At 43.4% G+C, this 27,881-nt stretch overlaps 1 protein-coding gene across 6 annotated transcripts in view; it reads left to right on the forward strand.

Annotated features, from left to right (window-relative positions):
• PTPRF (protein tyrosine phosphatase receptor type F) overlaps nucleotides 1–27,881 on the forward strand; it is a 376,749-nt gene that overhangs the window by 258,848 nt on the left and 90,020 nt on the right. For all 6 annotated transcript variants that reach the window (XM_058842176.1, XM_058842175.1, XM_058842174.1 and 3 more), the window contains 2 exons: nucleotides 11,216–11,404; nucleotides 27,609–27,719. In XM_058842176.1, coding sequence (XP_058698159.1) covers nucleotides 11,216–11,404; nucleotides 27,609–27,719 — 300 coding nt within the window. The remainder of the gene's footprint in view (nucleotides 1–11,215; nucleotides 11,405–27,608; nucleotides 27,720–27,881) is intronic.

The following is a 27,881-nucleotide window of genomic DNA, read 5'->3' on the forward strand; positions in this document are numbered from 1 at the left end:
GTTGCAAAATAGCAGGTTTTCTTTAAGACTTTGAGGCCAACAATCCTTCCATTTTCAAGAGGGGAAAAAACCTTTTAAAAGCTTCCCTTAATTTAATTTTCCAGCACAGTGAAGCTGAAGCTTGCCAAATCCAGGTATCTGTGTAGCTTTCTTGGTTTGTATTTCGCAGATGTAACATTTTGAAGGAAAAGGCAGGGACTGTATTTAAAGAAAACACAACCATCCACCTGGCAAGTCAGAAGTCCATGCCATCAAACTGTGCAGCCCTCCTCACTTGCCACAGAAAAGCAGGGGAAACCTACAATTTCCGTAATGGTCATTTGATAAAATGAGACTTTGACTACCAGCAAATATGTCTAAAGTTAGAGAATGCGTTTTCCCTGAACAGCAAAGGAATTTCAGCTGATTTCCTGCATTTGGTTATATTAAGATGAGTACCACAGGAGCCAAGAGGTGCCTTTTATTTTATTTTTTTTTAAATCCACTTGGTCTTCTTGTGATTTCACTGCCAGCTTTCCATTTATCTGTTGTGTGCTCTTTAATTCATGAGGGCCTGCACTGGGGATTTGTTTAAAACCTTGGCTGAAATTGTCAGCCACTCCTTTTATTGCACATCTTTCTGAAAAGATCGGTGTTGTGGCAAAGCAGTAAATAGGATATTGAGCCTCTGCAGCACTTGCTATCTGTAAAAAGAAGAGTATGTCCTCTGTTAAACTCTGAACAATTACATCATCCCAGCATTAAAAACCATCACTTGTCTGGCAACAGTGTTTTACTTGTGTTTGCATGTAGCCATTGGTTTACTGTGGGTCTTTGGCTGTGGGCCTTTCTATTTCTACATCCTAGTGTCTCTGAAAGACTGTTAGGGTAACCAGAGTCTCCATCTAAAGTGATGTTGGAGACAGTGCAATTAATGGATTTTCTAGAAAGCAATGGTTTAACATAAGACATAAAAGTCATAACAAGAGAATATATCTCTTTGGTTTTGGTCAAGGCTTACTGTGTTTTCCCTTTTATAAAAAGTCAGTGCTCTACCAAGTCAATAAAGTTATTTACCCAAGATATTTGATGTGATGGAGTATTTTATAAGTTCTGCATGGAAAGCAGTGATGCCATGTCACTGATCTTTTTGGTGTTGAGGTTAAATTAAAGCTCTTTTTACAGTTCTTGAGTGATTTCCATGCTAGCAGATCCTTTGTGCCTGAGCTGGCTGCAACGGAACAAGTCCACTGAAACTTCACATTTTTTCTTTCATTTGAAAATAGAATTTCTCTGGAAAAAAAGGTACTGGAGAAACTTTATCAGCATCACAGAGCTACCTTATGTCAATATGTGAATATTTCTTAGAGATTTTTAAAGGTTACTTTCTTTCTGAATACTATAAAGAAATAATGCTTTGGACTATAAATTTAATTTGTGTTTTACTGTATTGGCCTTTACTGGGACTGGTTCTATGTACTGTTTTTGCTAGCTATTTTATATGATTTATGAGCATTGGCTCCAAACACAGTTTGCTACAAGTAAGAAAACGGCAGACAGAACCACGTGCATGAGAATATATTGATAAGGCAGGAAGGGACGGTGCTGGAGGAAGGGTGTGGAGTAAGGCAAGAGGCATATGGAGAGGTAGCAGAGCAGGCTGTTGAGCACCCGGGCTGATGATTTTCAGCTTGTTGGCTGCAGAGGAGCTGTGCTTTCGTAAGAATTGTGTTCATCCTCCTTTCCCACGCCCACACACCTTGATTGCTGGCTTTGGGTTTCAGAGTCTCACGGGATTACAGAGCAACTCCATCCCATAGCTTGGCAGTTTTGGAGATTGACTGCAAAAAGTTTCATTTTTGAGATCAGAGAACAAAAAGGTGTTAAGAGGACATTCTTTGGGAGCAGAGGGAATGTTGTTTTCCTTTAAAGCTGTGGCTGGTTGTGAATGCCAGAAGGAGAGTATTTTTGTGCTTTCTCTAACAAGTTTCTAACTCCTTCCCAGCATAACTTTTAAGTTTCCATTTCCAAGCTGGGCAGCTTCCCAGCCACTCTGCCCCCAGCCTATAGCTCTATATGGTATTGTTTTGACCCAAGTGCAAGACCCAACCCTTGGCCTTGTTGAATAGTGTTGGCCTTGGCCAGTCAGTCCAGCCTGGCTGGGTCCCTCTGCAGAGCCCTCCTACCCTCCAGCAGATTCCACTCAGCCTGGTGTGCTCTGCAGGCTGTCAGGGTGCCCTCAATCTCTGTGCTGTTTGCTAACTTCCAGTTACCTGGTACCTCAAGGGGCTTTGTTTGGGGATCCTGGGAAGGGTGAAAGACAGATAAGAGGGAGGTGGTTCTCTCCTTCAGAAGTCAGCAGTCATTGCTCATCCACATTGTCTGATTACCTCCCTTTTTCAGTAGCTTAGGTGCAAGGAAAAGCAGTAGTTTTTCTTTCCTATATTGGAACAACTACTGGAAAAGAAGACTTTTTGAGCAGGACATTTTGTCAAAACACACAACTTGTTCACATCCTTTATCTAAGTTTTTGCTTGAGACTTGGTGGTCAGTGATGCTCTGACAGGCTGCAGTGTTCCCCAGAGAGGGAGAAGCCACTGAAGACAATGATGCAACAGGCTGCAGAAACAAAGCAAGTCAGATTTTAGCAAGATCTAGCTCTTTCAGTAGGAGTTAAGTGACCAAAAATCTTGCATTCTGGCCTGTGAAGTGGAAATGAAGAGATTTAGTATTCCAGCTGAGTGGCAACAGGAATGCTTGCTTTAATCTGAAACTTGATGTTAGAAAGCGTAGGAGAGCTTTGCTGTCAGATTAACTCCGTTCTCATGCACTTTTCCCTGCACTGAACTGGAACCAAACATACATGGATCAAAAGTCAAATGCTCTATTAATTTAACCACACGTTGGATTTAATGGCATATGGTAATGCATTATTGATTGCACATCTTAAAACTGAAAATCTTTATGCTAATAACACCTCACATCAGGGCAGGTAGTATGAAAAATGCAGTGGATTAATAAATGACTTTGTCTACAAGTAAGAGCTGTTGCCATGCTTTTCCTTGTAATGACTGAAGCTTTGGGTGTGTTTTAGTGGGGGTGTGTTTATATATTCTGTCACAAGGAAACGTGCATTAGCAATAGCTATGTTGTATTTCTCAATATAAAATATTAAAAAACAACAACGGTTTGGAAACAGTTCTACAGGCAGTTATATTCAACAGCTGGTACCAACAAATGGCACAGTCCTGCCTGAAAGCACAGCATGGTCGACTTTTACTATTCCTTTACTATGGAGTCTTAATAACTGGCTGCAAAACCCTTCTGAATTCATGCTTTTGAAGAACTTTTGTGAGTTTTTTCAATGCATACTTCCAGCTGATGAGGGTTTTTTGGTTTTTTTTGTAGTACTTACTGAAAGAGCCTAGCCTTATTTATCAGCTGTTGGATATGACCCAGAAAACTCTTATTTTTACCTACTTGAAATACTGCTGTAATTTTGAGGGAAGAAATAAATTATTTTTTTTTCTTGCCAAACAAGGATTTTAAAAAGGGTGCTTGCTCATCCAGGGAGTCTTGCAGATATGTTCTATTTCTGTGCAAGCTCTTCCTCATCCACATTTTTGACATTTCTTGATGTAGTTTTTGCTGTGCTATACATTGAACCCTTAAGTGACTCTCAGTGTCATACAGTCTAAGCTCTTTTTAGTACTTCACTAACATGACCAACTAGTTTCTCTGGTCTTTCAGGAAAAGGCTTGTTTTGATATGTCTTTGGCTTTGAGTTGTTCGTGGACACTGCTTCACACTTGTGGCAGAGTAGCAGGCTTGGAGCAGGAGGTCCAGGCTGTTCCTCACATCCTAAGGCTTTGTATCACACTTGCCAGTACCCTGTGACGCTCTGCCCTGTGGCATAGAGTTTGTTTAGCCTGAACAGAGAAGCTTCTGCTATAATCTTCCTTCTGGAGTTTTTTTTTTAATTCTTTTAGATATATTTGGTCTCAGTCTTGGAAAAACTTGAGTTTAGGACCAAGGCTGCAAGTGTGACTGTCATTATGAGGGAACCAGAATGGAAAGCCAGAAGAGCTAGCTGGGTTGACAGAAGGATATTGTGGTAGTAGGGAAATGCCACCTCTTACTGTTGCAGTCTAATCTGATCAAGCTGTAAATAATTGTTTTCTTCCAGGATGGGTTGAGGTCTCCTAGTTGGCACCAGACTCCACAGTTGACACAATACAGGACAGATGTTGTTATTACTTAGGAGGATCCCTTAACTAAGAACTTCAGCAGTGGGTTGTGGATGCATACCTTTAATTTGGCCAGGTTTGTGCCTTACCTCTGCTCTGAGTCAGCTTCAGCAGCTGTTAATCATCATTGCATTGCCTCTGTCAAGCACAAGGTTTTCTGTGAAGGAGAGAGAGGAATTGCTGTTCACCAGTGCCAGTGAACATGGCAGATGTGGGGTGCTCAGCCCTGGGAGGGACAGGTTTCTGCAGTGACTACATTACTTTAGCACTGTGCGTGGAGGGAAGCAGCACAGGGACTTGGCGGGAGCACAGCCTGGAGCACCTGCCTCTGCAACGCCATCCTGCTCCCCTCTGAGATAAACAGGTGCTTGGGAATGGACTCCTACACTACTGAGAAAGTATTGGTAGCTTGTAAATGGAGATAATTGCTCCATGAGACATGAGAGGACAATGTCAGCAGTGCCCTTCTGGCACTGGAAGGGTGTCACTGCCTCCATCAGGTGTTTCATGGACTCATAAGTTCTGGAACAAGCAGGTCCCATGAGCTCCCATACTGTGAGACTCTGGAGCAGGAATCTGCTTGACAATTTATCTTCTTCTGCCGTGTCTAGTCTCGTATTTTCTTGAATTTTCCTTACAGTACTTTCTTTGTTTTGAACTGACTCAGATTCCTTCTTTGGTGAGCTGTTTTGCTGGTGCTGTGATCTTTCTAAGAGATAGCAAATACTTTGTTTACTGTAAGCTCTATGCAGTAATTCATGTGGTTACACCGTGAAACAGAGAAGTCCTTCTGGAGCTTGTTTCCACACCCACCCATTCATCTGTGCCCTTCTCCCCATTTTCAGTACACGGCTTCAGCATGTCACGTTGGCATGATGTCATACAAAGCCAGCAGATTTGTCATTAAAAGCCTTGTCATCAATAGATGACTGTTTGTATTTTCTGCCTGCCTGAAACTGTTTTATACTTACTAACCCAGTAATTAAGAGTGTGCTGCCTTTGGAACAGGTTGGTTTCACTGCCCCACCTTTTCCATGGGCAATTACAAGGCAGTGCCAGTGGGGAGCAGGGGATATTCATTAGCCTGGATGAGACTTGGCTCCCTCAGCCAGCTCACACAAATGTGCTCCGCCCGCCCCTCCCCACATGGGCGGTAGCCGAACACTGGGCAGCCTTTGGAGACCATGAATTTGGGTAATATTTGTGGTGCACCTCTTTAGGGACTTGTGTAAGAAGGATGCAGAAGAAGAGCATTGCCTCAAAATGGCTGATAAAATGCTCTCTGTGCAGCTTCAGTTGAACCTGAACAGAACGATGTCAGGGTTTTCTTATCATGTAAAGTGATGCCATTCTTCTGGGCCGCTGGATTGCTCGACTGCTTTTGATTGTCTTGTGGTAATTGAATAGCTGTGCTGTGTAACCTGTGCTGAAGGAATCAGGGCTGTTTATTCAGCAAACAGATGTCCTGCTTTGTGGTGTGCTTACATTGTTCCTGGCTTGCGTCTTTCATTAGTTAATGTTGCCAACTAGCCAGGCTATCATCCTTGCACTGATCATTTTGCATTTGCAAATGCGTTTCTGTGTCGCAAAGGGAGATTTGGAAGCTTGCAAAATTTGCACAGTAATTCCATTGATCCATCAGGAAAGAGTCTGTCAGTAGACCAGGGTTATCCCTGCCACATCCTGTGCTACACTACATCAAACCAGCAAATCTGGGCAGGATCAGTTTAGCCCTGGTGACGTAAACTGGGTGTGATCCCAGCCTATCTCACCGAAATGGGTAAGGAACATGTGAAATAGCTTTTGCTTTGTGTATCCTGCTCCTGTGCAATGCTGACCACAGTCAGACACACTTATCAGAGATCTCTCTGCCCTCAATCCATTTCCTGGCTTGTCCCTAGTACCACACACTCCTGAGTGGATTCAGATAGCTGGCAGAACTTAAAACAAAACAGCTTTGTGTTTTAACCATCCCTACCGAGACCCTAAAATTGATGTTGATCTGGAAGTTCCTCAGCTGATGCAGGCTGGCGGCAGCCAGTGGCCCAGATAAGCCATTTCCAGCCCTGTATGAGGATAAGGCCCAATATCTCACTTGAAAGGAATTGAAAACACCCCTTCCAGTGGGGCAGTGGTTTTGATAGATTGTAAGAGATTTACCCTCGCAGCTGTAACTGTAATGTATAGAAAAGCTACTTTTTCCTATTTTCAAATTATATTTGGTATCATTTTTTAACTCTCCCTCAGCAGTCTGAGCAATTGGACTCATGATAGTAAGCAAGCCTGGCTTTTATAGGAAGAAGAATGTGACAAATAACTTCCATAAACGTGTTTACAGTTTGCACTATCATTTCTAAAATACCATTTCCTATGTTGACACAGAGGAAATAAATAGTGATGGGGAAGGTTTTACAGGTGCCAAGTCAGGATATGACTCCCCCCAAAACACAAATGCTTGGCTGCAAGAATAGTGAGTGCTGTACAGTGTTTGTGCTGGTAGCAATTTGATATTCAGCTCCTCCAACTTTTCTGTCCTGCGAGAGATTACAAGTTTTCAGCAAAATCCTGGGGGTAATCCTGCAGGATTCAGCTGTCAACAGCTGTGCTCACCACAGACTCCTCTGCAGGCATTTTTTGCAAGCAGCTGTTATCTACACACCATTCCATGCTGGGGCTGATCCGTGCTTCTTGTAAGACGTAAATTGTAATTGCCTCTATGTCCCTTATCATCACTTGATATTTCGAGTGATGCAGAAAATAAGGACACACTGAGGGGTATGTCTCTCACAGCAGCATCCTCAGAACAGGTAGTTTTCTGGGGAGCTGGGGAACAAGCCATGTAATTGCAACTGCTTTAAAGGAGGTCTCAGCTCCAGTTTGGGGCTGTGGGAAAGGTTTCTTACCTTAGCTTTTCCCTTAAAGATGAGAAATGTATGGCACAAAAGAGCTTTATGAGAGCAGGGGTTAGATTTCTGTCACTTCAGAAAGAAAATTAGCAAAGGGAGCTGTCAAGTGAGAGGAGATATCCTCTGCCCATGCTGTCATGCTAGATGCCAGAGGGACATTCCTGTCTCCTTGGTGACTACAGCTAGCAAGACCTTAGCCTGGTTGAAAATTGTCCAAGTTTTGGGTTGTAACTGCAAAACCCACTTGTTTGTTCTTTTCTCTCCTTTTTTTTCCCTCTCCTTTCCTTTCCTCCTGCTTCTCTCCTCTATTTCTGCTTTCCTCTGTCATTTCTGCTACTGCTGCTGTAGTTCATGGAGGCAGTTAGAGCTTGCAGTGCCCCCAGAAATCCTGTCATGCCTAGATTTTGCTTGCTCTAACCTAAGGTCTGCCTTCTGAAAGTACCTGAAACTCAGAAATAAAAACTGGTTTCGATGGTATGCACTCGAAAGCAGATTCATAGCCTGTTCTTATGTGCGTTGAAGGCACACTGGCTATCCTTGAATAAAACCAAGTGCTGACAACCTCATTTTCTCAAATAAGAGCATCCTCATATTGGCTGGAACAGGAGGTTGGCTGTTACTGACAAGCTCCGTGTGCAGACAAGTTAGTACAGCGAGCAGGGGCTGAAAGGAGTCGAGGCATGACTGAGCCTCATAATTATACCTAGATTAGACTTTTGCCTGAGGGCAAGGCACGGCAAGAACAGCTCTGAACTCCTATCGTGGTCTGTAGTGTTTGAACACAGACACATCCCTTGCTGTCCCAGTGAAGTCAGCAGTGCCAAGCCCGGCTGGAACGAGGCCCTGTTATCTCTACAGGAGTGTTGCTGACGGGGCAGGCGTGGGCTTGTTCTGGGCTGTGCTCTGCACTGTGACCAGCTCAGGTTTTCTCCAAAGCCACTCTTTTTCAGGAGGGTTTTGGGGAGCTGCCAGAGCCACACAATACAGGGGAGACCTGGAGTGGTTGAGGCTGCCCATTTCATGGTGGTACAGGTACATCTTGGACCACCTCTGGAGAAGGTGCTTGTCTTCCTCTTGAACTAGATCCCTGGATGTTCTGACCTTGTCCCCAGTACCTGTCTCCCAAAGCTACCATGGAACTAACAGCAGGTGAACTCCAGCCTCTGGGTGTCTGAGGTGTCATCAGAGACCAGCTGTCAGATTTCCCTATGCATCTCATCACAGTGATGTGACCTGGGATTACAGCCTCCTGGAGTCACACTGCTGCTCTGAAACACCAGTGCTGCCTCTGTGTTTGATTGACAAGGGATCAAGCAAGTCCTTGTTTGGTAGATGCAGGCATGTCAGCACTGCTTGCTGGAGTTCTGGTGGTTCCAAGCTCCAGGCATACATGGAAACTGGGCTGTACCAGTACCAGTGCTAGCCCAGGAAACATGCTGTGGCTCTGACTGTGAAGGATGCACCATTTTTGTACTACTGGCATTTACCACAGTAGTTTTGGGGCTTGTGTGCAGTTAAGAGGGAAAAGACTGTGCACTGCATGAACCTTGCATGGCTGGCTGTGCCTGTCTGTGTCCTGCACAGTGTGGGGTGTGGGTACTGAGGATCATGATGTGGTGGCACCCTGTGCCCTCTGTTCAGCTGATGAGTGCCCAGTGTTCTCACCTGGGCTCTGTAATGACTTGGTCTTGTAGGGGGTGGATGGTGTGGGAGCAGCGTTGTATTTAACTTTGGAGTGTAGGAAAGGCTTGAGCCAAGAGTTCTGGTACAGCAGATGCAGTTTTGCTGGTAGGTGTTTGCAATCAGTGTCTCTGTTGTACCCAGTGAAGTCAAGGTTAGATGGTCTGTGGTTCATCTCAAACTGCTAATTTTGATTGAGCAGTCACTCCAGTGCAGCAGACTGGTTGTGTACCTGTGGATCAGACACTGTGAAGGACTCTCTGGTCTCTCTCCTGTCTGGTCAGGGACCATTGCAGACAGGAAGAGATTTCTTGTATGAATGCTGGTTTCAGTTTGCTTTTACCTATGTGCTAAGCATCTACACAGACTTTGGACAAAGTTAACTGGGTGATACTTAGCATAGTGCATTCTTTGTAAAATTTTGTGCAAACCAGAAAATATTGTCTATGGTAATCGTGGTGATTAGATTAGATCACTGCAGGGTTTCAGCCTCCCCAGAGTAAACATGTTTTCAATACCCTAAATGGCAAGGTTCTGTACTATAGGTAAACTTGGCCTTAATCCAAGGGACCATCATTATCTACTGCTTTTTTTACATATCTTCCTTTGCTTTTAAGTCTATACCATGTTGTACTTTTGTGTGTACCCTTCTTTTGTTTCTTTTCAGCCATGTAGGAGTATATATTGTGGTTGCTCAGTATTGAGTGCTTCTTTTGCTTGCTGTTGAATGCTGGTGCTGGTGTCATTCCAGTTAAGCTCTCTGTACCTTTTGTCTCTGAAAATCAATGGAGAGCAAATTTTAAAAGACCTAGTTTTCATAGTACATTTCATTTTAAAAAAAAAATAATTCCATTTATGTTTGCTGATGATAGAGGTTTCTCAGGAGGTCGATCTGGGAGACAAAATAAAGTTTGTGCTTTTAATAAACACCAGGAACCTTTTTTCCTGTAGAAAACCTTGAATGCTTCGTAGTCACTCTCATCTAAATGATATTCCCAGGCATTTTTTTATTTGTTTCTAGCAGATGTTGCCTTGTGCTACAGTCTTGATTTGCAAACAAGTCAAGGGTCTTGGGAATTCTCTTGAGATCTTTGTTAGACACATTTAAGATTAGCTACCACAGGCCATGTTCATGCTGAAGGTATGGCAGTAGAGGTAGAAGGAAGCACCTGAGGTGACCTATTGCTAATATCTTCCTGTGAGAAGTACTGGGTACAGATGTGCAGTGATAGCAGGAAAAATCAGATTGCAGCAAGTTCAGACTCCTCTGGCACTTGGGAAGATGCTAAGATCATGTTTGTTTAAACACTGCAGTGAGCTGGGAGCCTTGCAGAATCGGATTTGCCAAAGAAGTTTGCTTAAGGTTCCTTAAAACAGGGAAAAAAGAAACACACTGAAAATAATTGAGTTTCTGGTGCTTTAAAAGCTTCTTAATGTTCTTCAAGCTCTTTTTTTCTGCAAAAGTATGTTCTTCTGATTGCAGTTCAGGCTTAGCAGAGTACGGTACATCTTGCCACAGAATGAATAAAGGAGCTCAGTTCTGCAGCTGCTATTGAGTGACGATGTTGGAGCATGCCTTGGCTTATCAGTGAAGGCTGCCTAATGTATTCCACCCAGCCTACCTGAGTGTGCTCTGCAGCAACAAACCCAATTAACTGCTTTTTTCTACCTACTGTATGAATGATTTCAGCAGTTAAGGGGGTACTTTGTTTCACAGTATTGTAGTAAGCCATGCCAGAGCATGCACTGGCCGTTTCTCTCACACCTCTGTTGCTTTCTATAGCCCAGAAAATGCACCAGGAGCTTGCCATGACACAGTCTGGCCAGGCGGCTCATGAGCAGAGTGTGGCTCATTAGCTTTACATTCATTAGTTTCTAAAAGCTTTCAGAATCAGATTTGGAGGCATGAGGAAGAAATTTATAGTCTATCTACCAGTGTGACAGAATGTTGCCAGTCAAAAAAAGATAAAGTAGGCCTTTCTGGACCTTTCTAAGGGGTTTTATTGTTTAGTTGTTGTTTTTCAAGATGCCTCAAACTATTTGGCTTTGTGTTTGTCTGTTGTCTTCAACTCAGTCCTCCCACAAAAAGTCAAATACCTGCTTTTACTGAATTATTAACAACAATGGATGGAGCTTACGTATCAATGAAAATTATGGACGTTTCCCAAGGCAGTTGATTTAAATGGAGTTAAATTTAGTGGAAGCTTCTATTGGTGTAATGAATGCTCATTATAGAGCCTAATGTGCTTTAAGGGCTTGATAACATTCTCAGTAGGGAAGTCAGGCTGCTGTTTTCCAGCAGAGGCACAGATGCTGCATGGTGGCACTGCTGTCACTGCAACTGTGTCCCATTGCTAGGCTGGAGCGTTTCTCTTTAACCTTGTGTGTTTTTTCCTCTTGCAGAAGACCACCTCCCGGCTGGCTTCCCAACCATTGACATGGGCCCGCAGCTGAAGGTGGTGGAAAAGGCCCGCACAGCCACGATGCTCTGTGCTGCCAGTGGGAACCCTGATCCTGAAATCTCCTGGTTCAAGGACTTCCTGCCCGTCGACACTGCAACCAGCAATGGGCGAATCAAGCAACTCCGCTCGGGTAAGGTAGCAAAGCAAGTAAGCCTTCCCAGCCTCCTCACTCTTCCTCCCTTTTCTCTTTACATGCTGCTATTATTTTTTCCCTGAAATGCAATTCTAAACCCAAATGTCAATTTGCTCTGAGCTTGTTTCTTTTGTGATGTAAAAACAGTTCTTGGAGCTGATTCTCTCTGGCAGGATATCGTGGCTTGTTAAAAGGAGACATTAGAGTGGACATGCCTTTTGGAACATCACCTGGATATCTTCTTTGATAGACTATCTTGATGTTGCCCCAAATCCTTGGCAGGCTCAGACATTTCACTAGCAACTCAGTGGGTCTCAGATATTTTTTAATAGGAGCACAGTGCAAATCAGGATAATGAGATACTGGCTAGGATTTTACCATCAGTGGTCATATTCAACTTTACTCCTTATACAGACTCTGCAAGACAGTGCTCTGCTTCTGTTGAGCTGGTTGCCATCCTTACTATGTGACACCACAAGAATAAAGAAAAATCCAAAAAGCAGCAATTCTGTGGATTTCAAAGGAAGGTGGACACAGTTTTGAAATACACAATTTCTTTTTGATTCTTTTGTTTGACAAGCCAAATACTAGCTTTTGAAATACAGATGGTTATTTCTTGGGGGTGGCTAAGAATGCACTCATTTTAGCAAGGAATTCTTGTTTTTCTACTGCACTGTTCAGCTTCCTGGGACTGTAAAGCCCATTAGAGAATTAAAGAAAATAAAATGTTGCTTTATTCACTGATGAAGTGGAGCTCCCCAGTGTGAATTAGAGTGGCTGTTTAACAGTGCACAGCACGACTACACAGCAGCCTTAGTCTGGGGGAAAAAAGCCCCCAGTGCCCTACACAAAGTACAGAAGGGACCAGAGCTGGAACAACTTTGGTCTAGAGAGATCTCATGCTTAAGGATGAAGCAGACTGCCTTGCCTGGCCACAATTATCTCTGGGCACTCAAAAGCCATTTGTTATGAGTGCTTGCTGCCAGGGAATCACCATCTTCTTCTAACCAAGGTGAACGTCTTGAAGCATTTCCCCATAGCAGGAGCCTTCTGCATACATGTGATGATGCTTGGATGATAAGTAGGTTTGTACTTGGAGGAGTGGGTAAGTGAGACATCACTCTCAGCAAAAATAGAACCCAGCCTGACACTCCTGATCCCACCTTGATGTACCAGTGAACGCTAATTATATATTGCATTTATAGTTTTTGAAATTTCCCAGTGACCTTTAGTTTATCTCCCCCGCAACATGGTTTAATCTTGATCTGTTTGTGCTGGAAGAAAATATCACACTTGTTAATTATTCTGAGAAGCTTTAGGAAGCAGCAATAGGAACGTGCACATGGATGTGTTTCACTTCATAGCTGACTAAATCAGCATCAGAAATTACCATAAATGAGCAGCAAGGCAGCCTCTGATGCACTTGCTGTACGTTCTCCAGCCTCCTTTTCACAAGCACTTGGCTGCCTCTCTACCAGCTGCTTCACAACTTTGGTGAGATAGAAAGTTTAAAAACAAACTAGTAAAGCCTGTCACAGTGTCCAAGTTTTGATTCCTATTCGCTGTTCTTGAGCAACATCTCAATTGAATATTTCACGTGGGATTCAAACTCTAGAGCTGGCTGCTTACGGAAGACACAGTAATTACCAAGGGAGGTGTCAAGGGAACCTTTTAGAAATCAATGAGCAGCACACATCCTCAGACTCACAAAAGAAATTGATTAGCTCTCTAATGTAGTATGGGAGGTTTCTACAGTTCAGTGCAAGAGACTTCTAAATATGAGTTTGAAATTTTGTTTTCAGGGATCTGGTGCTATGATGCCAAGACTCACCAAGGTTCTGCTCCACCCTGACATGAGTGGGGAACATGAAGTTCATGGCTTCTCATGGGCCAGAGATTAAACACCCCTCTGCATTTGTGGCTTTTTCCTTTATTTGTAGTGGACATAAAGTAGGGCCTGCACTTTGAAGTGCCTGAGTCCCACTTAGGTGACTGCAGCACTCTGTATGAGCAATGTGATGGCTTGGGCAGTTTCCTATTCATTCTGCAAGGTGTTAATTGAGCTCTCCAACACTACACTGTAGTTAGACAGAGTTGCTTTTCAAAGAAAAGAGTATTTAAATAGATACCTCATTATATGGTAGAGTTTAATAGTTTGCAAAGTCTCTGCTCCATTAAGATCATATCTTATAGTCATGCTGGCATATCTGCATGAATGTCAGTTTATACTATCTCAATCTAAATATACGCTCATTTAATTTTGTTTAATTAAAACCCAATAAAAGCGAGACAGATGTAATATAGTTAAAATAGCTGCAGCACATTGTGAGCCCAGTACTGTGTATATAGTGTCCGACCTTCAATGAGTACATAATGTATTAGTATTCAGATGTATGAAATATAGGTCACAAAGGTCAAAGCAGCTTTGGAGTCTGACGTAGAGAGGGGCTTGAGGGATGGTTCTGTTTCTTCGGGCTCCTTGTGTGGTATAAATAGTTAGAGGTAAAGAAGCAGCATGTTTGGGAAAGGTGCTCTTTTCTGACACTCACAGTTATGTGGGCTGGCAGTGCTCTGGGGGCTTCAGGCAGGTCTTTGAACTTGCATTCAGTCAGATCATGTGCCCCAGGGGGCTCTGAACATCAGTCTATAGAGTTCTGTTCGTCTTCCGTCAAGGTACTAGAGGTTGTGGTTTAAGACATCCAAGCCACCATCAGGCTTTTTTAACCCCAGCAAAGGTGTCTTTGTCAGGAGCAAGTGGACAGTTAATAAATTTGCCTCGTATCCTACTCTCCCTCATTTAGTAATTATATATATATGTGTGTATATGCACTTCTCCTATTACTCCTTCTGACAGTATAACTCTATATTTGGAGAGCTTTTTTAACTATTTCTCACCATTGTTTAGGTTTTTCTTCCCAAGTAAAGCTTAATTCTATTTTAAGTCCAGTTCTTGGGTAGTTTTGCAAGTAAATGTTAGTCTAACAGCTGTAGAGAACACAAAGAAATATGGGGTTTCATCTCTATTTTCCCAGATCAAGGCAAAAGCAAGGTCTCTGAGTCATGCTGGTTGTAGCAAATTCTCCCTTGTTTATCTTGCTAATACTTCCCACCTCTTGTGGGGAGGCTGCTGCTCTGCAAGTGCAGTGACTCAGGACAACTCCCTGTTCTCCCCTGGGGGTGTGTAGCTTCACTCATTGCCTCAGTCAGTGACACAGGAGCTAAGGCCAGCTCTGGGCTGGGAAACCTCCCCAGCATGCTAACACATTTAAAATATGTTTGGCTGAACTGATTTTAAAACTGTCCAGGCACTGTAGTATTGCAAGTGATGACACATGTGAGTTCTGGCAGCCAGAGACAATGCTGCATCTCTAACTGTATTTTAATGATGTGGTGGAAGGTCTCTCAGTATAGATCAGATTGTGCCGATGCTTTACAGTTCTTCTGTACAGATTCTTGGATCAGTAGCTCCTGAGGACTTTAAAGCAACTCTGTTGGAATTCATACTCTCAAAGCTCTTAAATGTCTCCAGTGATTTTCATAGCTGAAGAATTGTTCTTCCACCTTGCTCTTCAGAAAACCTATGAACAAAATGTCAAATTAGAATAAATAGCTATTCTGACTGTTAACATAACTCTTTGCCATGTGAGGAAACTCTGGAAGTTCAGAAAATATTATCTTTCATCTAATAGAGAACTTGGTGTTACAAAAAGTATCATTCTCTTTTAATCACTTTCAATTAACTGAGTTACAGAACCATGCCCTAGATCCTAGAGTGACTTTCAGACAATTAACTGCAAGTTAAGTATTAGAGAGGACTCTGCAGGTGACTTCAGTCACTCTCTGGAAAAGTAGCACAGCCTCTAACACCGAGGGAGCTGGCTCACCATATCACCTTACTGCATTTGGGCTCAGCAAGCATTTTCATTTAGGCTTGATCCTATCAGTAGAAGCACTACTTACATGGAAACAAAAGGAATACCCAACATGCACAGAGCTAACATGCAGAAAGAGGTGGTGCCTCTTTGTCTCAGTGAAGTGGCCATGATGTCCATATCCTGCTTCACTGCTAATACCCTGCAGTCAGTATCCAGCAGATGTTCAGCTCTTAGCAAGGAGCAGCTTCAACTCCAGACATCAGATAGGCATTGACTTGGGACAGATGTAAAGACAGCCTAAAAGAATGGAGATTGGGTAGTTTTATCCACAGGGATCAGGCAACCTACACAAGGATGGATGCTCTCTCAGAAAGGACTGACTGGAAAAGGGATGAAGCAATACAGTGGCCAACAGCAGCCAGTTGACATTGAAGTTTTGTCTCCTGGAAGAACCTAACTGCGCACCTGGGTCATGCTGCGTGAGGCGCACACAGCAGTTTTGGAATACCAGACTCCCTGTGGCACCTGGTGGCAAATAGTCTTTCACTTTAGAAACGAGTTTCCCCATAACCTATGCTAGGAGGTAGCCAAAAGCACTGTCAGAGTTCTCTGGGATCCAGTGTTGCACTGCTGCAGTGCTCAGTTGCAGCTAGCACAAGCTTTGGTTTCTCTGCTGATGTTGTTTTGGAGTGATTTTTTGGTGGTTTAGGTTCCTACAAGGAAGTGGTATGTCAGTAATGTGGTGAGTTTGTCAGCAAAGTAAAGTCCCTTCTCTAACAACTTCCACATGCTAGGAAATACTGACACAACCCCAGGGGTTTTCCAGTGGTTTTTTCTTGCTTTGAGTGTCTGACTGGATGCTCCAGGACATACAGAATATCAGGTCAGCACACACTCCTTACTGAGGTGAATGTGTAGGGTGTTACTCAGTGTCTGTTATCATGAAAAGGAAATAACCTCTCCTTCCTTATAAGTGTTTCAAACCTTCCAAATACAAGGAATTGGGTTTGAAGTTCAATCTTGGGGTGCCCTTGGCATAAAGCAGTCTGGTGATCCGAGGGCAAAAGTTGGCCTCAGTAACCTTTGGAATGACGACACTTCCATCACTTGATGGTCTCTTCCTTTGGCACTCTGTGGCCTGTGCACTGTGATTTATCCTTTTGAGGGGCACCCTAAAAGGATAGCAGCCAGAGATGAATCATCATATGATGTGAAGGATAAAGGGAAACTTAATTTTTTTCCTTCTGGATGAGGAAATTTGGGGCCTGTCTGAAAAGCCTTGTGCACACTCTGTAATGGTGTCCTCTGAGTGAAAAGTGAATGTCTTAACTTTGCAAAGGTGACAGAGACATGAAACAAACACTGCAGTAATACAGCAAGCCTCTCTGTTGCTTCCACAAGGGTTGGATTGCGTTCAGAAGCCAGGAGAATTGGGATTTTACTAATGAAAAAAATTAGCTGTTCACATTTAACATTTTAGGGAATCTGCTTCAAGTATGCAGTTGCTTCTAGAGCTCTGTAAAGACAATTGCATAGTAGAGAAAGGATTGAGCCTCTGCAGGGAGTAGATAAAAAGATGTCCTGCAAATCTTTTCGGTTCAAGGACAGAGCAACAAACCCTATTTCAGCCAGATGAGAGATAAGGGGGTCATGTTTTCGGCCCCTTGGGCTTGGGCTCAAAGTTGTTGCACCATTCCAGTGGGAAATGACACATTGTGGTGATGCTTTCCCTAACTCTGAAAATTGGAAGGCATGGGTTGGGGGGACACACAACACACCAGAGTGGGAATGCCCCAGACCAAACAGAGCAAAAATATCACTTGGCAAACTTTCCAAACAGGCAAAGAGAAATAACCCTGTTTTCCATGGCTGTGCTATTCCATGCAAGTATCTCTGGGTATAGCTGTTCTGTTAAGGGTAGCAGTAGATACTAAGATGCATAAGTAAGCAGCAGATTATTATTCCAAGAGAGAGATTACCCACAACTTCAATCACTGCGAGATTTTTCCTGATGTTCAGTCATCTCTGGGTAGAAGACATCAGAATATATAACGAGACATAAAGTTAAAATGGGATAATGTCATTTTGGCAGAGGAAAATGCTAAAATGAGTAGTTTGAATTGCACTCCTACTTCAAAAAAGGGACTCTGCCTAAAGGGGAAGGGTAGTTAGAAAAGAAAGAGAATAAGTATAAATATTGTAATTACTTTTTAAGAGGCAAGTTAAATGTGCTTAAAATATGCCTTCTTTGTATTTACAGAAATTCTTTTCTGTCTTTCTTTCCCATTGGGTGATCATTGTTGTGGATAATGGAATGAGCTGTAAATCTGAGATACACGACACTCTTGTATGCATACTGGTATTTATTAATCAATACACTGAACATGATTTGACACACTGTGTCCTGTTTAACCCTATTTTTCTGTCTGTTTAAACTCCTCAGTTTTCTTTGGTAAGTGCTTGGTATTCAGATCCTACAAATCTGCATAAAACCAACACATACCATGAACTGCCTACAGATTCAATTTGCATGAATCTCTCCCTTATACTAACAGCCTTCATATGTGCAAATTAAGACCAAGGGGACAAAAGTGGGGATTAGAAGGGGTTCCCTGCCAATTTGCCCAGCTGGAGCTTCTGCTTCTTGCTTCAGTATTGATTGTACACCGAACTCAAGACACTGACCAGTGGAGCCTCCACTTGGTAAATACCTTGACCTCATAAAATGAACCTTTATAGATTGTTGCAACAGGATAATTTAACCTTACTCCCAGAGAAGCCCTCCTTATAAGATACTCTTCATTACAGCATGTAAAATTATCTCCAGTGCCTTATAAAGAGGGTAGGGATTCCTTTCTTCTGCTAACATCCAAATTAGACAGGAACAACAGAGATCCGGCTAGCGTGCCATTGTTACATTACCAGAAACCACTTTGTTTCGAAATATTTCTGTATGTAAAGTTAATTCTGTGTGACACCAATTTCTTTGCCAGAGGGAACCTGATGCAAGGGTTATGCGAATGTGGAGAATGACTCAAAACTGATTTATTACACTTTCCTCTTAGTTTAATGTCTTTAAGCGAGCAGATTTTGTCCCACTGGTCATTCTAACCTCAAAGCCAAATTGCTCTGAGTGCCCGCAACCATGTGCTTTCCACCCCTCCTGCCCAGCACACTCACAGTCACACAGCCCCAGGACACACCCTCCTTGCCCTGTATGAGGAATGAAGGGGCACTGCACCATCTCCCAAAGTGTCCTCCATCTCAACTGCTTGAACAGTGGTGTGGGTGAATGCAAGTGCTGAGGCCAGCCAGCAGTGCCACCTCGGCAGCTTAGTTTGGCCCCTGTTCATGAGGGTGGGGGTTTTAATGGCAAGATGCAGGGCTGGATGCTGCACTCCTGAAAGCAATAAGCTTTACTAACCTCCTGAGAGTGTCACTCTGACTTTTATTGCACATCAGTTTCTTTTTGTTTATTCCTGTCGCGCTAATACAAATTCTAGCTTTAAAAAAAAACTTTCTGCTTTTTAGTTATAATTTTCTTCCTTTCCTCTTTGTACTAATGCTTCTCTCTAATCTTATTTGCATTCAAATTACCTCACCAGGTGGTACACCGATCAGAGGTAAGAATGCTGAAATGTGCCTCCAGTTGTCACGTCACTCCATCTCCTGTCTGCCTTGTCCCTTCTCTGGTGTTTCTCATCTCCAGCTTTTACTCTCAGCCCTAACTCTGCCAGTGCTCTCACTCATCTGCACTCTCCCACTAGTGTGTTTATTTCAGTTGGGTTTTAGCGTGATTTCTTGTAGACTCATCCATTGCAATTTTGCACTGTTGAAAGGGGGTTATTCAACGGAAAGTTTGCAAAAGTTTGGGAAATGCTCCCAGACCTCCACCACAGAAGAGCTGACATACTTTGCAGCTCCTGAAAAACTTCCCACACAGTTGTGACCTTCTGAGGTCTTGTGTCTCAAGGGTTTTAGATGGATTGCTTTGGAATAAGGGTTTGGAGGTAACATTTTCACAAGAGAATAGTCAAATTCGTCTGTGCTACTCCTGATGGTCATGAAACTCTAAATGAAAGGAGAAAATTTCTTGAAAGGTTGAGTAAACATGACTCTGGGATAAGGAGCACCTTTGTGTTCCCCATGTTTCTCTTTTAAGTGCACTGACCCTCTAGTGTGATGGCATAGTGGAGAACCACTGACCCAGACCCCCCTTTCTGAGCTGGACATTCCGATGTTGTTTTGCATCATTAAGGTTTGTTTTAAATAGATAAATCAGAAGTGTTATATCTGGCTGTTTAAGCCCTCATTAATTAAACCCACCCCTGGTTTGACAGCCCAGCCCAGTCTGATGCACAGTCCCTGGGTAGTTTTCACAGCCTGTGTGCACCAGTAATGACTTTCCAATTGGAGTGTTGTTTTTTCTAGCCTAAACACTCAAAGCTGTCTCTTTAGATTAACTTTAGCATGTTAATCAGTGTTATGTGCTGAGGCCCTTCTGAATTCTCTTGTGATTTTGGTTTACCCCTCTTGATTGACCTCTGGATTTCTTGACAGAATGACTACTACCTATAAATCAACACAACCTCGTTTGTTCAGTTTTCTCCCGTCTCCCTTTTCCTCCCCCTTTTCCCTGAATCACTGCTGGAAGTTAATAATCTTACTCTTGGAACTGGTTCTGTTGCTGGGGTTAATGTTTTCAGCTTCTGTTAAGTGATTTTAGAGTAAATGTGAATTGCTGTTTGATACATATTTGCATTAAGTTGCCTTTGTAGCAAATCTGGGTCAGGGAAAAAGACTGCAAACCTTATTTTTATATGAATGGGTTTACCTATCTGTCATTCTTCCCTTTGGAACACTGGAGATTGACAGCTGTGATGTTACAAACTCCTTAAAACTATTTCTTCATCTCCTATTTCTACTGCAAATGCTAAAATGAAGTGACAGATGGAATGCTAGCTCGCCATCCGCTCTGAGCTCCCGGCCGAGCACGCTGAGTGTGCAGCCATCCCAGGGCCTCCCCTCACGCTTTGCTGCGCGCCTGTCCTAGCTGATGACATGAGTGACTCAGCACCAGAACCACATGGATACTCCATACGTCCTGCTTGGGAACCGATCGCATCTCTGTGGAAAGAACCATCCATCTCATGAAACATAAGTTTCCCGCACCCCCACCCCCTTCCCACCCCCGTTTGAGTCCTGATGAGGTATTTTAAGAGTGTTCTTGACATTATTTAAAATATATGTGTCCTGTTTGAATGTCAAAGATGACATTTCTGTGAGAGCCAACAGAAGCCACGTGCTGCTCTCTGGCTTCTCCTAGAGGATTTCTGTCAGCCTGATGCCTTTTATTTAAAATGGAGGTCATTGAATTTCTAAAGATAACGACAGATTAGATGAAAGTGCTTTTATGATGGTGAGGTTGTGTCCATGTAGAAGTGACTGTTCTGCCATGTTCTATACCCAGCTGCACTCTTGTTCCTCATTAAGGTAAGTTTGATGCTTTGGAATCCATTAATTTGGTCTGAAAGGAAGGGTGAACTAATTACTCTTAATGAAGCCTTTTGGTAATAATGTGTGGGGGGAAGGGGTGGTTTTGGTTTGATGTCATTGCTGCTGTGACTGTGTCATTAGGAGTTGTGTGTCTGCAGTTCTTGGGATGGTATCCAAGACGTTTCTGTCAGAGCAGCGGCAAACCCACCTGGAGAGAACAGCAGGTGGTTAAACAGAGGATGACCTGAGATATTCTATCATGCACCCCTCCAAACAGGACGAGATTTGTATCTCTAAACAAACTTATTTGACCTTACCCACGCGTATTTGGTCCTTGCTGTCCAAGACATCTCTGGCTTCCCTGAAACAGGAGGAATTCCCACCCATAATTCTGAATTTCCATCTGTAGGTTCACTCTTTACACCTGTGGGACTGCCTCAGATAGTAATTTAACCTTGAAATCCCTGCTTGTTCATCAGAAAGACACAGAACTGGCAAATGCCTCTCAGATTAGGCAAGAGGTGGCTTCTTAAGGTGACCCACAGATAGTATCAGCAAATCCCTGTTTGAGCAACTTATGCCCCATTTTTATTTTGAAAGTAGAATATAAGATGTTCATTTCCAGCATTTCTCTGCAATTGAACTCACTCAACCTTTTGTGAGACCTGGCTGCATTTTCCTGCTCTGGGCTGTAAGAGAGAGCAGAATGCAGTTGCGTTTCTAGTGGGTGCTGGACTAGATTGGATACACATGAGGAGGTAAAGAAATATCATCATCTCAGGTATTATCCCTTTCCAGTCAGTTTATTTGTTACTTTTCTGTCACCACAGGAAATATTAGAGGTTCCTATACATAAGAGTATTTCTTCCTTGCAGACGTCAGCGTAGCAGAGGTCTGTCTGAATTAACTTTAGATCAGCTCACTTGGGTGTCAGAAGCTGTCTGGGAAGCCAGGTAAACACCCGCACTGACTTCTGTATAGCTCTAGCTAAACCTTTTCCAGTCCCAAGTGATGTGGTTTAAATATAGCTCCATTATTTCAATGCTATCCTGCAAGCTGGAGCGTAAAGCTATCCAAAGAGATTAGAGGAAGCTAAAAGAATTTTGCTGTCTCTTTTTGAGTATGTGTTTGTACATTTGGTTGTACTTTGTGTATTATAGGATTTTCTTCCCATTTCTTGAGCTTTTCCAGTCACAAAAAGAAAGCAAAAGAAAAACAATTTTAAAATGAGATCTACTTGTAGGAGAAGTGTCAGGGGGAGGCTGGGTGGGATAGTGCCTGGAAATGCTTGTAATGCCATGTTTCGTATTGTCACATTCAGATTGACTCATGTCCCTTTAGAAGCACACAGAGGTGTTACTGTGCTTTTGACAGTGCTGTAGTTTTGCTTCTGAGGCAGAGTCCCCCGAGATTCCCTGTACCTGCTAATGAGAAATCAGAGCATCCTGAAACTCTCCTGTCTAAGAGGAGGCCCCACACTGCTGAGAATGTTGGCTCTCCTTTCCTCTGCCTGAGTCCAGCTCCTGGCAGCAGTCAGGTACCATCAGCAGCTGCCTCTGGTGCTCAGGAGAGTGATTTCTCAGCAGTGCTGCCATCCAGAACAGGCCCCTTGTATGCCAATCCCCATCCTCACAGGCATAATAACCATAATGAACACTATCAATGAAAATACATTTGTAGTTACCTTGTTTTGCATATTTGGCAGTGCCAATAGCTTGCGGAGACTAGGTACAATCCTCTGTACATCAACATCTGGGAGATGCTGCTGTTATAAATTTCCAAAAGTAGGGAATATGGGAAATGCGTATTTTCATTTTTAGTGACTCTCACATGGTCTGGTGTTTTTTTGCAGCTCCCATAGCAAGTGTTTGTTATCTCAGGCAGCAGCCAGGATGTCAGAGTCCAACTCTCCCATTGTCAGGGCTTCACATTGTTTCTTTGTCCACCATATTGACATTTATGAGTCCTTATTTGATCTGGGATTGTCTCTGACCCTGCTGCACAGCTCTCTGGGTTTTATTAGAGAAATTCTCCTTCCTTAGGAGGAAATTTTTAGCAAAAGCAATTGGGACCCACACTTGAGCATTTGTTGAAGAAGGAACTGACTGAGGAGGGTGCTAAGAATACTGCTGGAGGAAAAGTCAGGTAGTTTTTATGTGTAGGTAGTTGATGGGAAATAGAGGGAAAGAAAAGGGAGATTTTTAGGATAGCCATATGCTCTAATGTGCAGGTGGGCTAAATTTACTGCTTTGCTGAGAGGAAGAGCCCTGGTCAGGTAGTTGGGTTCCTTATATCTGCATTGCAAGTCCTTTTCTTAGATGAGTGCTGTGTCTGCAGCCTGTTTTCTCTGACTCTTGGGTGACTTACAGGAGCATTTAATTCCATGTCTGATTTTATAACCAGGGCAAAAAGTCAGTCCCCTGGTTGTGAGCCCAGAGGACTGAGGCTGTGAATGCCCTGATAGAGAAAAAGAGATGTTCCCACTGCTGGGGATGGAGCTCCAACCTGGAGTGATACAGAAAAGCATTGCCTCAGGAGCTGTGGTGTTTGGCTCCATGTGATGCTCTCTGGGAGAAGAGAGCACAAGCTCCCAATGAGCTACAGAGCAGGATTTCAGAGGGATCAGTTTGTATGGCAGCTCAGAGCCTTTTGTCACCTGGAGAAGAGAGTGACAAGCCCTCCATGGCACAACAGTACCCAGCAGTGCCAAAAAGCATCCCTTATCAGGATCTGCCTTCCCCATGCTTTCTCTGTGCAGGGCACTTATTAAATGTTTCTTTTAACTACTGTCATTGCAACTAATGATTCTGCCTGAGCACAAGTATATTTGAATAGATAAGTATCTTGGAAAGCTGCTAACAGGGCTGTTGTCTGTGCCCAAGTTAAAGAGCAAAAGAAAAGCTAGGAGAGGAAAGGGAGAGGCTGACGAGATACCAGCATAGAGTAAAGAGGAATAAAGAATCTAAAGTAAGGAATGCTTGCCAGTCAGCAGGGCTGACTCCTGCCCTCAGCCCTAGAAAACTCTGCCTTGTCACCATTCTCCCTGGCACTGGAGAGCAGCCAGGGGTTTTTCTCAGGAGCTGTCAGCTCTCTGATAAGCTGAGATGTGTTATCAGGAGCAGGTCTGAGGCACAAGCAGCACTGACATGACATGGCAGTGTGGTGAGGAATTGTTGCCCTCTTCCTCTGGAGCCGTGCTGCAGAGGAGCAGCGGGAATTGAGTGGTGCTCAACAGGGACAGGTTTCACTCTGATGTGCACGTGCTGCTGCAGAGGTCCCCAAGCTCCCAAACAAGCTGTTCACTGCTCCTCTTGTATCCATGTCCTGGTGGTAGATGGCCCTCATGCCCTCTACCTCATGTCATCCACCGAAGCCCTGCTGTCTGATTGCATGTCAGGACTTGGCCACACAAATGGGAACAAGGCACCTGGCACAGGAGCACTGGGGGAGTCCATGTGAGAAGTCTGCAGTAACATCCTGTGTGAACAAGACCTCACTCAGCAACTTATGCAACATAAATCCCAAAGTAATGAATAAATCAGCCTTCCTAGCCCTGGTTTGCAGAGGCGCAGAAGATTATGAGATGTTGACAGGGCTAGGAATAGAAATCAGATCCTTTGTACTTGTCAAGGCAAAGAGTTCACTGCGCTTTTGAGCATCTTTGGATGCAGCTTCCATGAATTTCAGGGGAAGATGTTACTCAGAACTCAGCTCTTAACTTTCCTGTACTCTATGTGTCCTGTCCACCCTAGACATGAACCCTCCAACAGATGATGTCTTTCTTTTTCTGGGATCACTGAACTAGGGCTAAGAGCATTTTTTAGGAAGTTTTTTCCCAAGTCTCAGATGCATGTCTGTCTCCAGCTTTCTGATTCCAGAAATGTCTAAGCTTCTTAGCTTTATTCATAAATCTTTGTACTCTGAAACAGCCTACACTTTCCTGGATCCATTATTTAGTTGTAGGTTGTCCTTTAAGAAAACCCCTACAGCCCCACTGACTGCAATCAGTTTACCATGATCCTTCCAGTTTCTGCTGGCTGTCAGTTGTGCTGCAAGATCTGTATGTTTGTCTAACGATGATTTATTGCATTACCTGTTTTCTTTCTGTTTCGTATGAGAGGTTTGCGCTGACTTCCGTCTGCTCTGGGTTCTTGTCTTCCTCCTGACACACCATAGTTTGAATAGTTGTGCCAGCCCAGACAAAGCCAGGGTCCCTTGCCCAATGTCCCTGAGCAGTTTGTAGGCAGTTGCTGACACGTTGCATGTTTATAGTATGGTTCTAGAAATTGGTCTGTGTTGACAGGCAATAACAGCATTTCTTTTGAAACTCCCCTCATTTTCTTCATTCTCTTTTTCTCTTTCTGCTATTGAGGCCCCTAAAGATGAAAAATAGTTTGATTGACATTTAAGAGTCATGGTGATCTGAGTATAAAGGGTAAAAAAAATACCAGTGATAGGTATTAAATGGCTAAAACGGTCATATAAAAAGGTCTGTGTTTATGGCAGAATTATCTAGGGATCTTATTTTTTTTCTAGGCAGACACTAGTATCACTTGAAGCTGGCTCTGTTTCCAGCCCAGCCAGTTGGGGTTTTTTTTGTTAATCTTGGGTATATTTTGCAAAAGACAACTTTTCCCAGATAAGCTTGGTGGAAGCACTTGGAATGAGCTCTGCTGCACATGCATGCCCAAGGAATGATGAGCAGAAATTACAAAAGGAGGTAATATATGGTGAGTTCTGAGAAAATCTTCCTGACAGAGAGCATAACCAGGCAGTGGCATCAATTCCTTGAGGAAGTAGTGAAAGACCTATCACTTGACACATTTAAAATGGGATTGGACACAAGACAAGTACATTTACAGCAGGGAGCAATCCTGCCCTGGTCCCCAGGGATGCACGAGGTAACCTAATAGGTCTTTTCCATTTCTAGATTCTCTGATTCTCTGTATCTTGTCAATGCTGGGAAACTTTGTCCTGCTCCACTGCCTATCATGCTGGTGTCTGCTTGAAGATACTTTTCCCAGACAGGGTGTAGAAATTCCCTGTTGCCCCTGAATTAAGCAGCAGAGCTCTGTAGGCTTCAGCCTGCGGGTGTCCAGAGAGTGCTATGGCCAGGCAAGCTGGCAGATCCTTTTGTTGGTAGGTGGAAAGATTTTCTGCAAACGAGCTTTCTCTGTCTAGTTGAAGCCTCATTTCCAGCACTAATGCAACAATAGGGAGGGCTCTCTAGATCATTTTTATTATATGGCAGAACCCAGGGAAGTTCATTTTTCCCCATGACATATAGGCTTATGCTACAGTCTCAATTTATCCTTCTAAATAATGTAGGTGGCAGTGCTTGATTCACATTAGTTTTTCTTCTGATGATATGAAAAACTGAGTTTGACCTCTGCAGCTTGAACCAGCAAGAAGGGAGAAGGCAATTTCACCAGCTATTCTCAGTGCGGCTCTCAGTGGTCATTTTGAACCGTGGCGGGCAGAAATGAGTTCAGATCATTACAAGCAAAGGGGTTAACATTTTTTAGTTTGGTATATGGTTTGTGAGCAGAGTTCCCTTCTTGCAGGCAATGCTAACCAGCAGAATCTGAGCACTTGGAGGCACTTAGAAAATTATTCCCACAATGCCTGGAGAAAACGGGCTGAGCAGCAGCCACTTCAGTGCCTGGCCAGAGGCCACACACTCCTGCAGTGCCAGGTTGCTGTCATATGCATCCTGCTTCTTTCTTTCTCTGCACCTCCATCTTTTAGTCTGCATGTGGAGCCCAGTTAAGGGAGTTTAGGTGTGACCAATTGTGCAGTCATCTGTGCTGGGCAAGAATTTGGATGAAAAGTCCAGGCTGCCAGGCTGAGTGCTGCTGGACACCAGTGGAATACACTGAGTAGATGAAAGAAAACCATCTTAGACCATGGCTCACTTCCACATCATTGGTACTGTACAGGTTCCCCATGTAGAGTGCTACTCTGTGTGCCCTGACAGTTGCTGCCATTATTTACATGTTCCCCTCATGCATTTGGCACTTTGGGGATGGGGTCAGATCATGTCCCAAGGAACGTGTAGGCTGGGATAAGCAGCTATTCCTGACCCAAAGCTGGGGGAGCAGGCACTGCTGGGACAAAGGGAGGGTGGCCTTCACACAAGCACCATGCAGCAATTCAGGTGCATTGCATTGGTGTGTATCTTTCATGTCTCAGACTAATTTTCTGTGGTTTTATATTGTATATGATGAAATCTGAAAATATACAGAGAGCACTAACATGGAAAAAGCTGACGAAAGGCAAAGTGTTTTCTCAAAAAGAGATGTCTTTTTGAAACATCACCAAGGAAGAGTGGTGAGGTGGGAGGGATGGGACTCTGCCAATTTCTGCAGGAAGGTTGTAATTTGTTGAGTGTTTGCTAGGCATTGTGTGGATCAGATAAGAAACAGCTACAGTTAAGTGTGCTTTGTGCTTGCCTGTTTTGATTCAAGACTTATTAGAGGTCCTTTTATTAGGCAGGAGTCCCATACGAAGCTGTAATTAATATGTGTGTATGTGTATGTTCTTTTATTAAAGCAAAAAAGTAGAAGTGGTTGGGATGGTTAGAAACAAATCAATAATTGGTTCCCTACACATTAGAAAAATAACAATAATCAATTTCACAAGTGTCTAACAGCAGACTGGGTACCTTTGGCTGCATGCTGGTACCTTGTGGGTCCAGGGAACATCATGAAATATTCATCCAGGAAGGTACCTTAAAAGTGTGGGGCATGGCCTTCCTTTTCAGAGGTTGTTGGTTTGATTATCAGATTTGCCATAACCTGAATTGTCTGTTTCATCTTGTTTGTGTACAGGAGCTCTGCAAATAGAGAACAGTGAGGAGTCAGACCAAGGCAAATATGAGTGTGTTGCAACCAACAGCGCAGGAACCCGCTACTCTGCCCCAGCCAACCTTTATGTTCGAGGTAAGAGCAGCTTCCGCCCAAGGAGGTCACTCTCCTCCTTCCCAAAATCTCCATGGTTTTCAGTGGAAGGAGAACGTTCCTTGCCTTCATGCCCTGATTACGGTGTGGATTGTGTGATGGGGCCTTTTGTTCAAAAACCAGCAAGTTAAGTTCAATTATATC

This window comes from Poecile atricapillus, chromosome 7 (assembly GCF_030490865.1).
Source record: "Poecile atricapillus isolate bPoeAtr1 chromosome 7, bPoeAtr1.hap1, whole genome shotgun sequence".
Lineage (NCBI taxonomy): Eukaryota > Metazoa > Chordata > Aves > Passeriformes > Paridae > Poecile > Poecile atricapillus.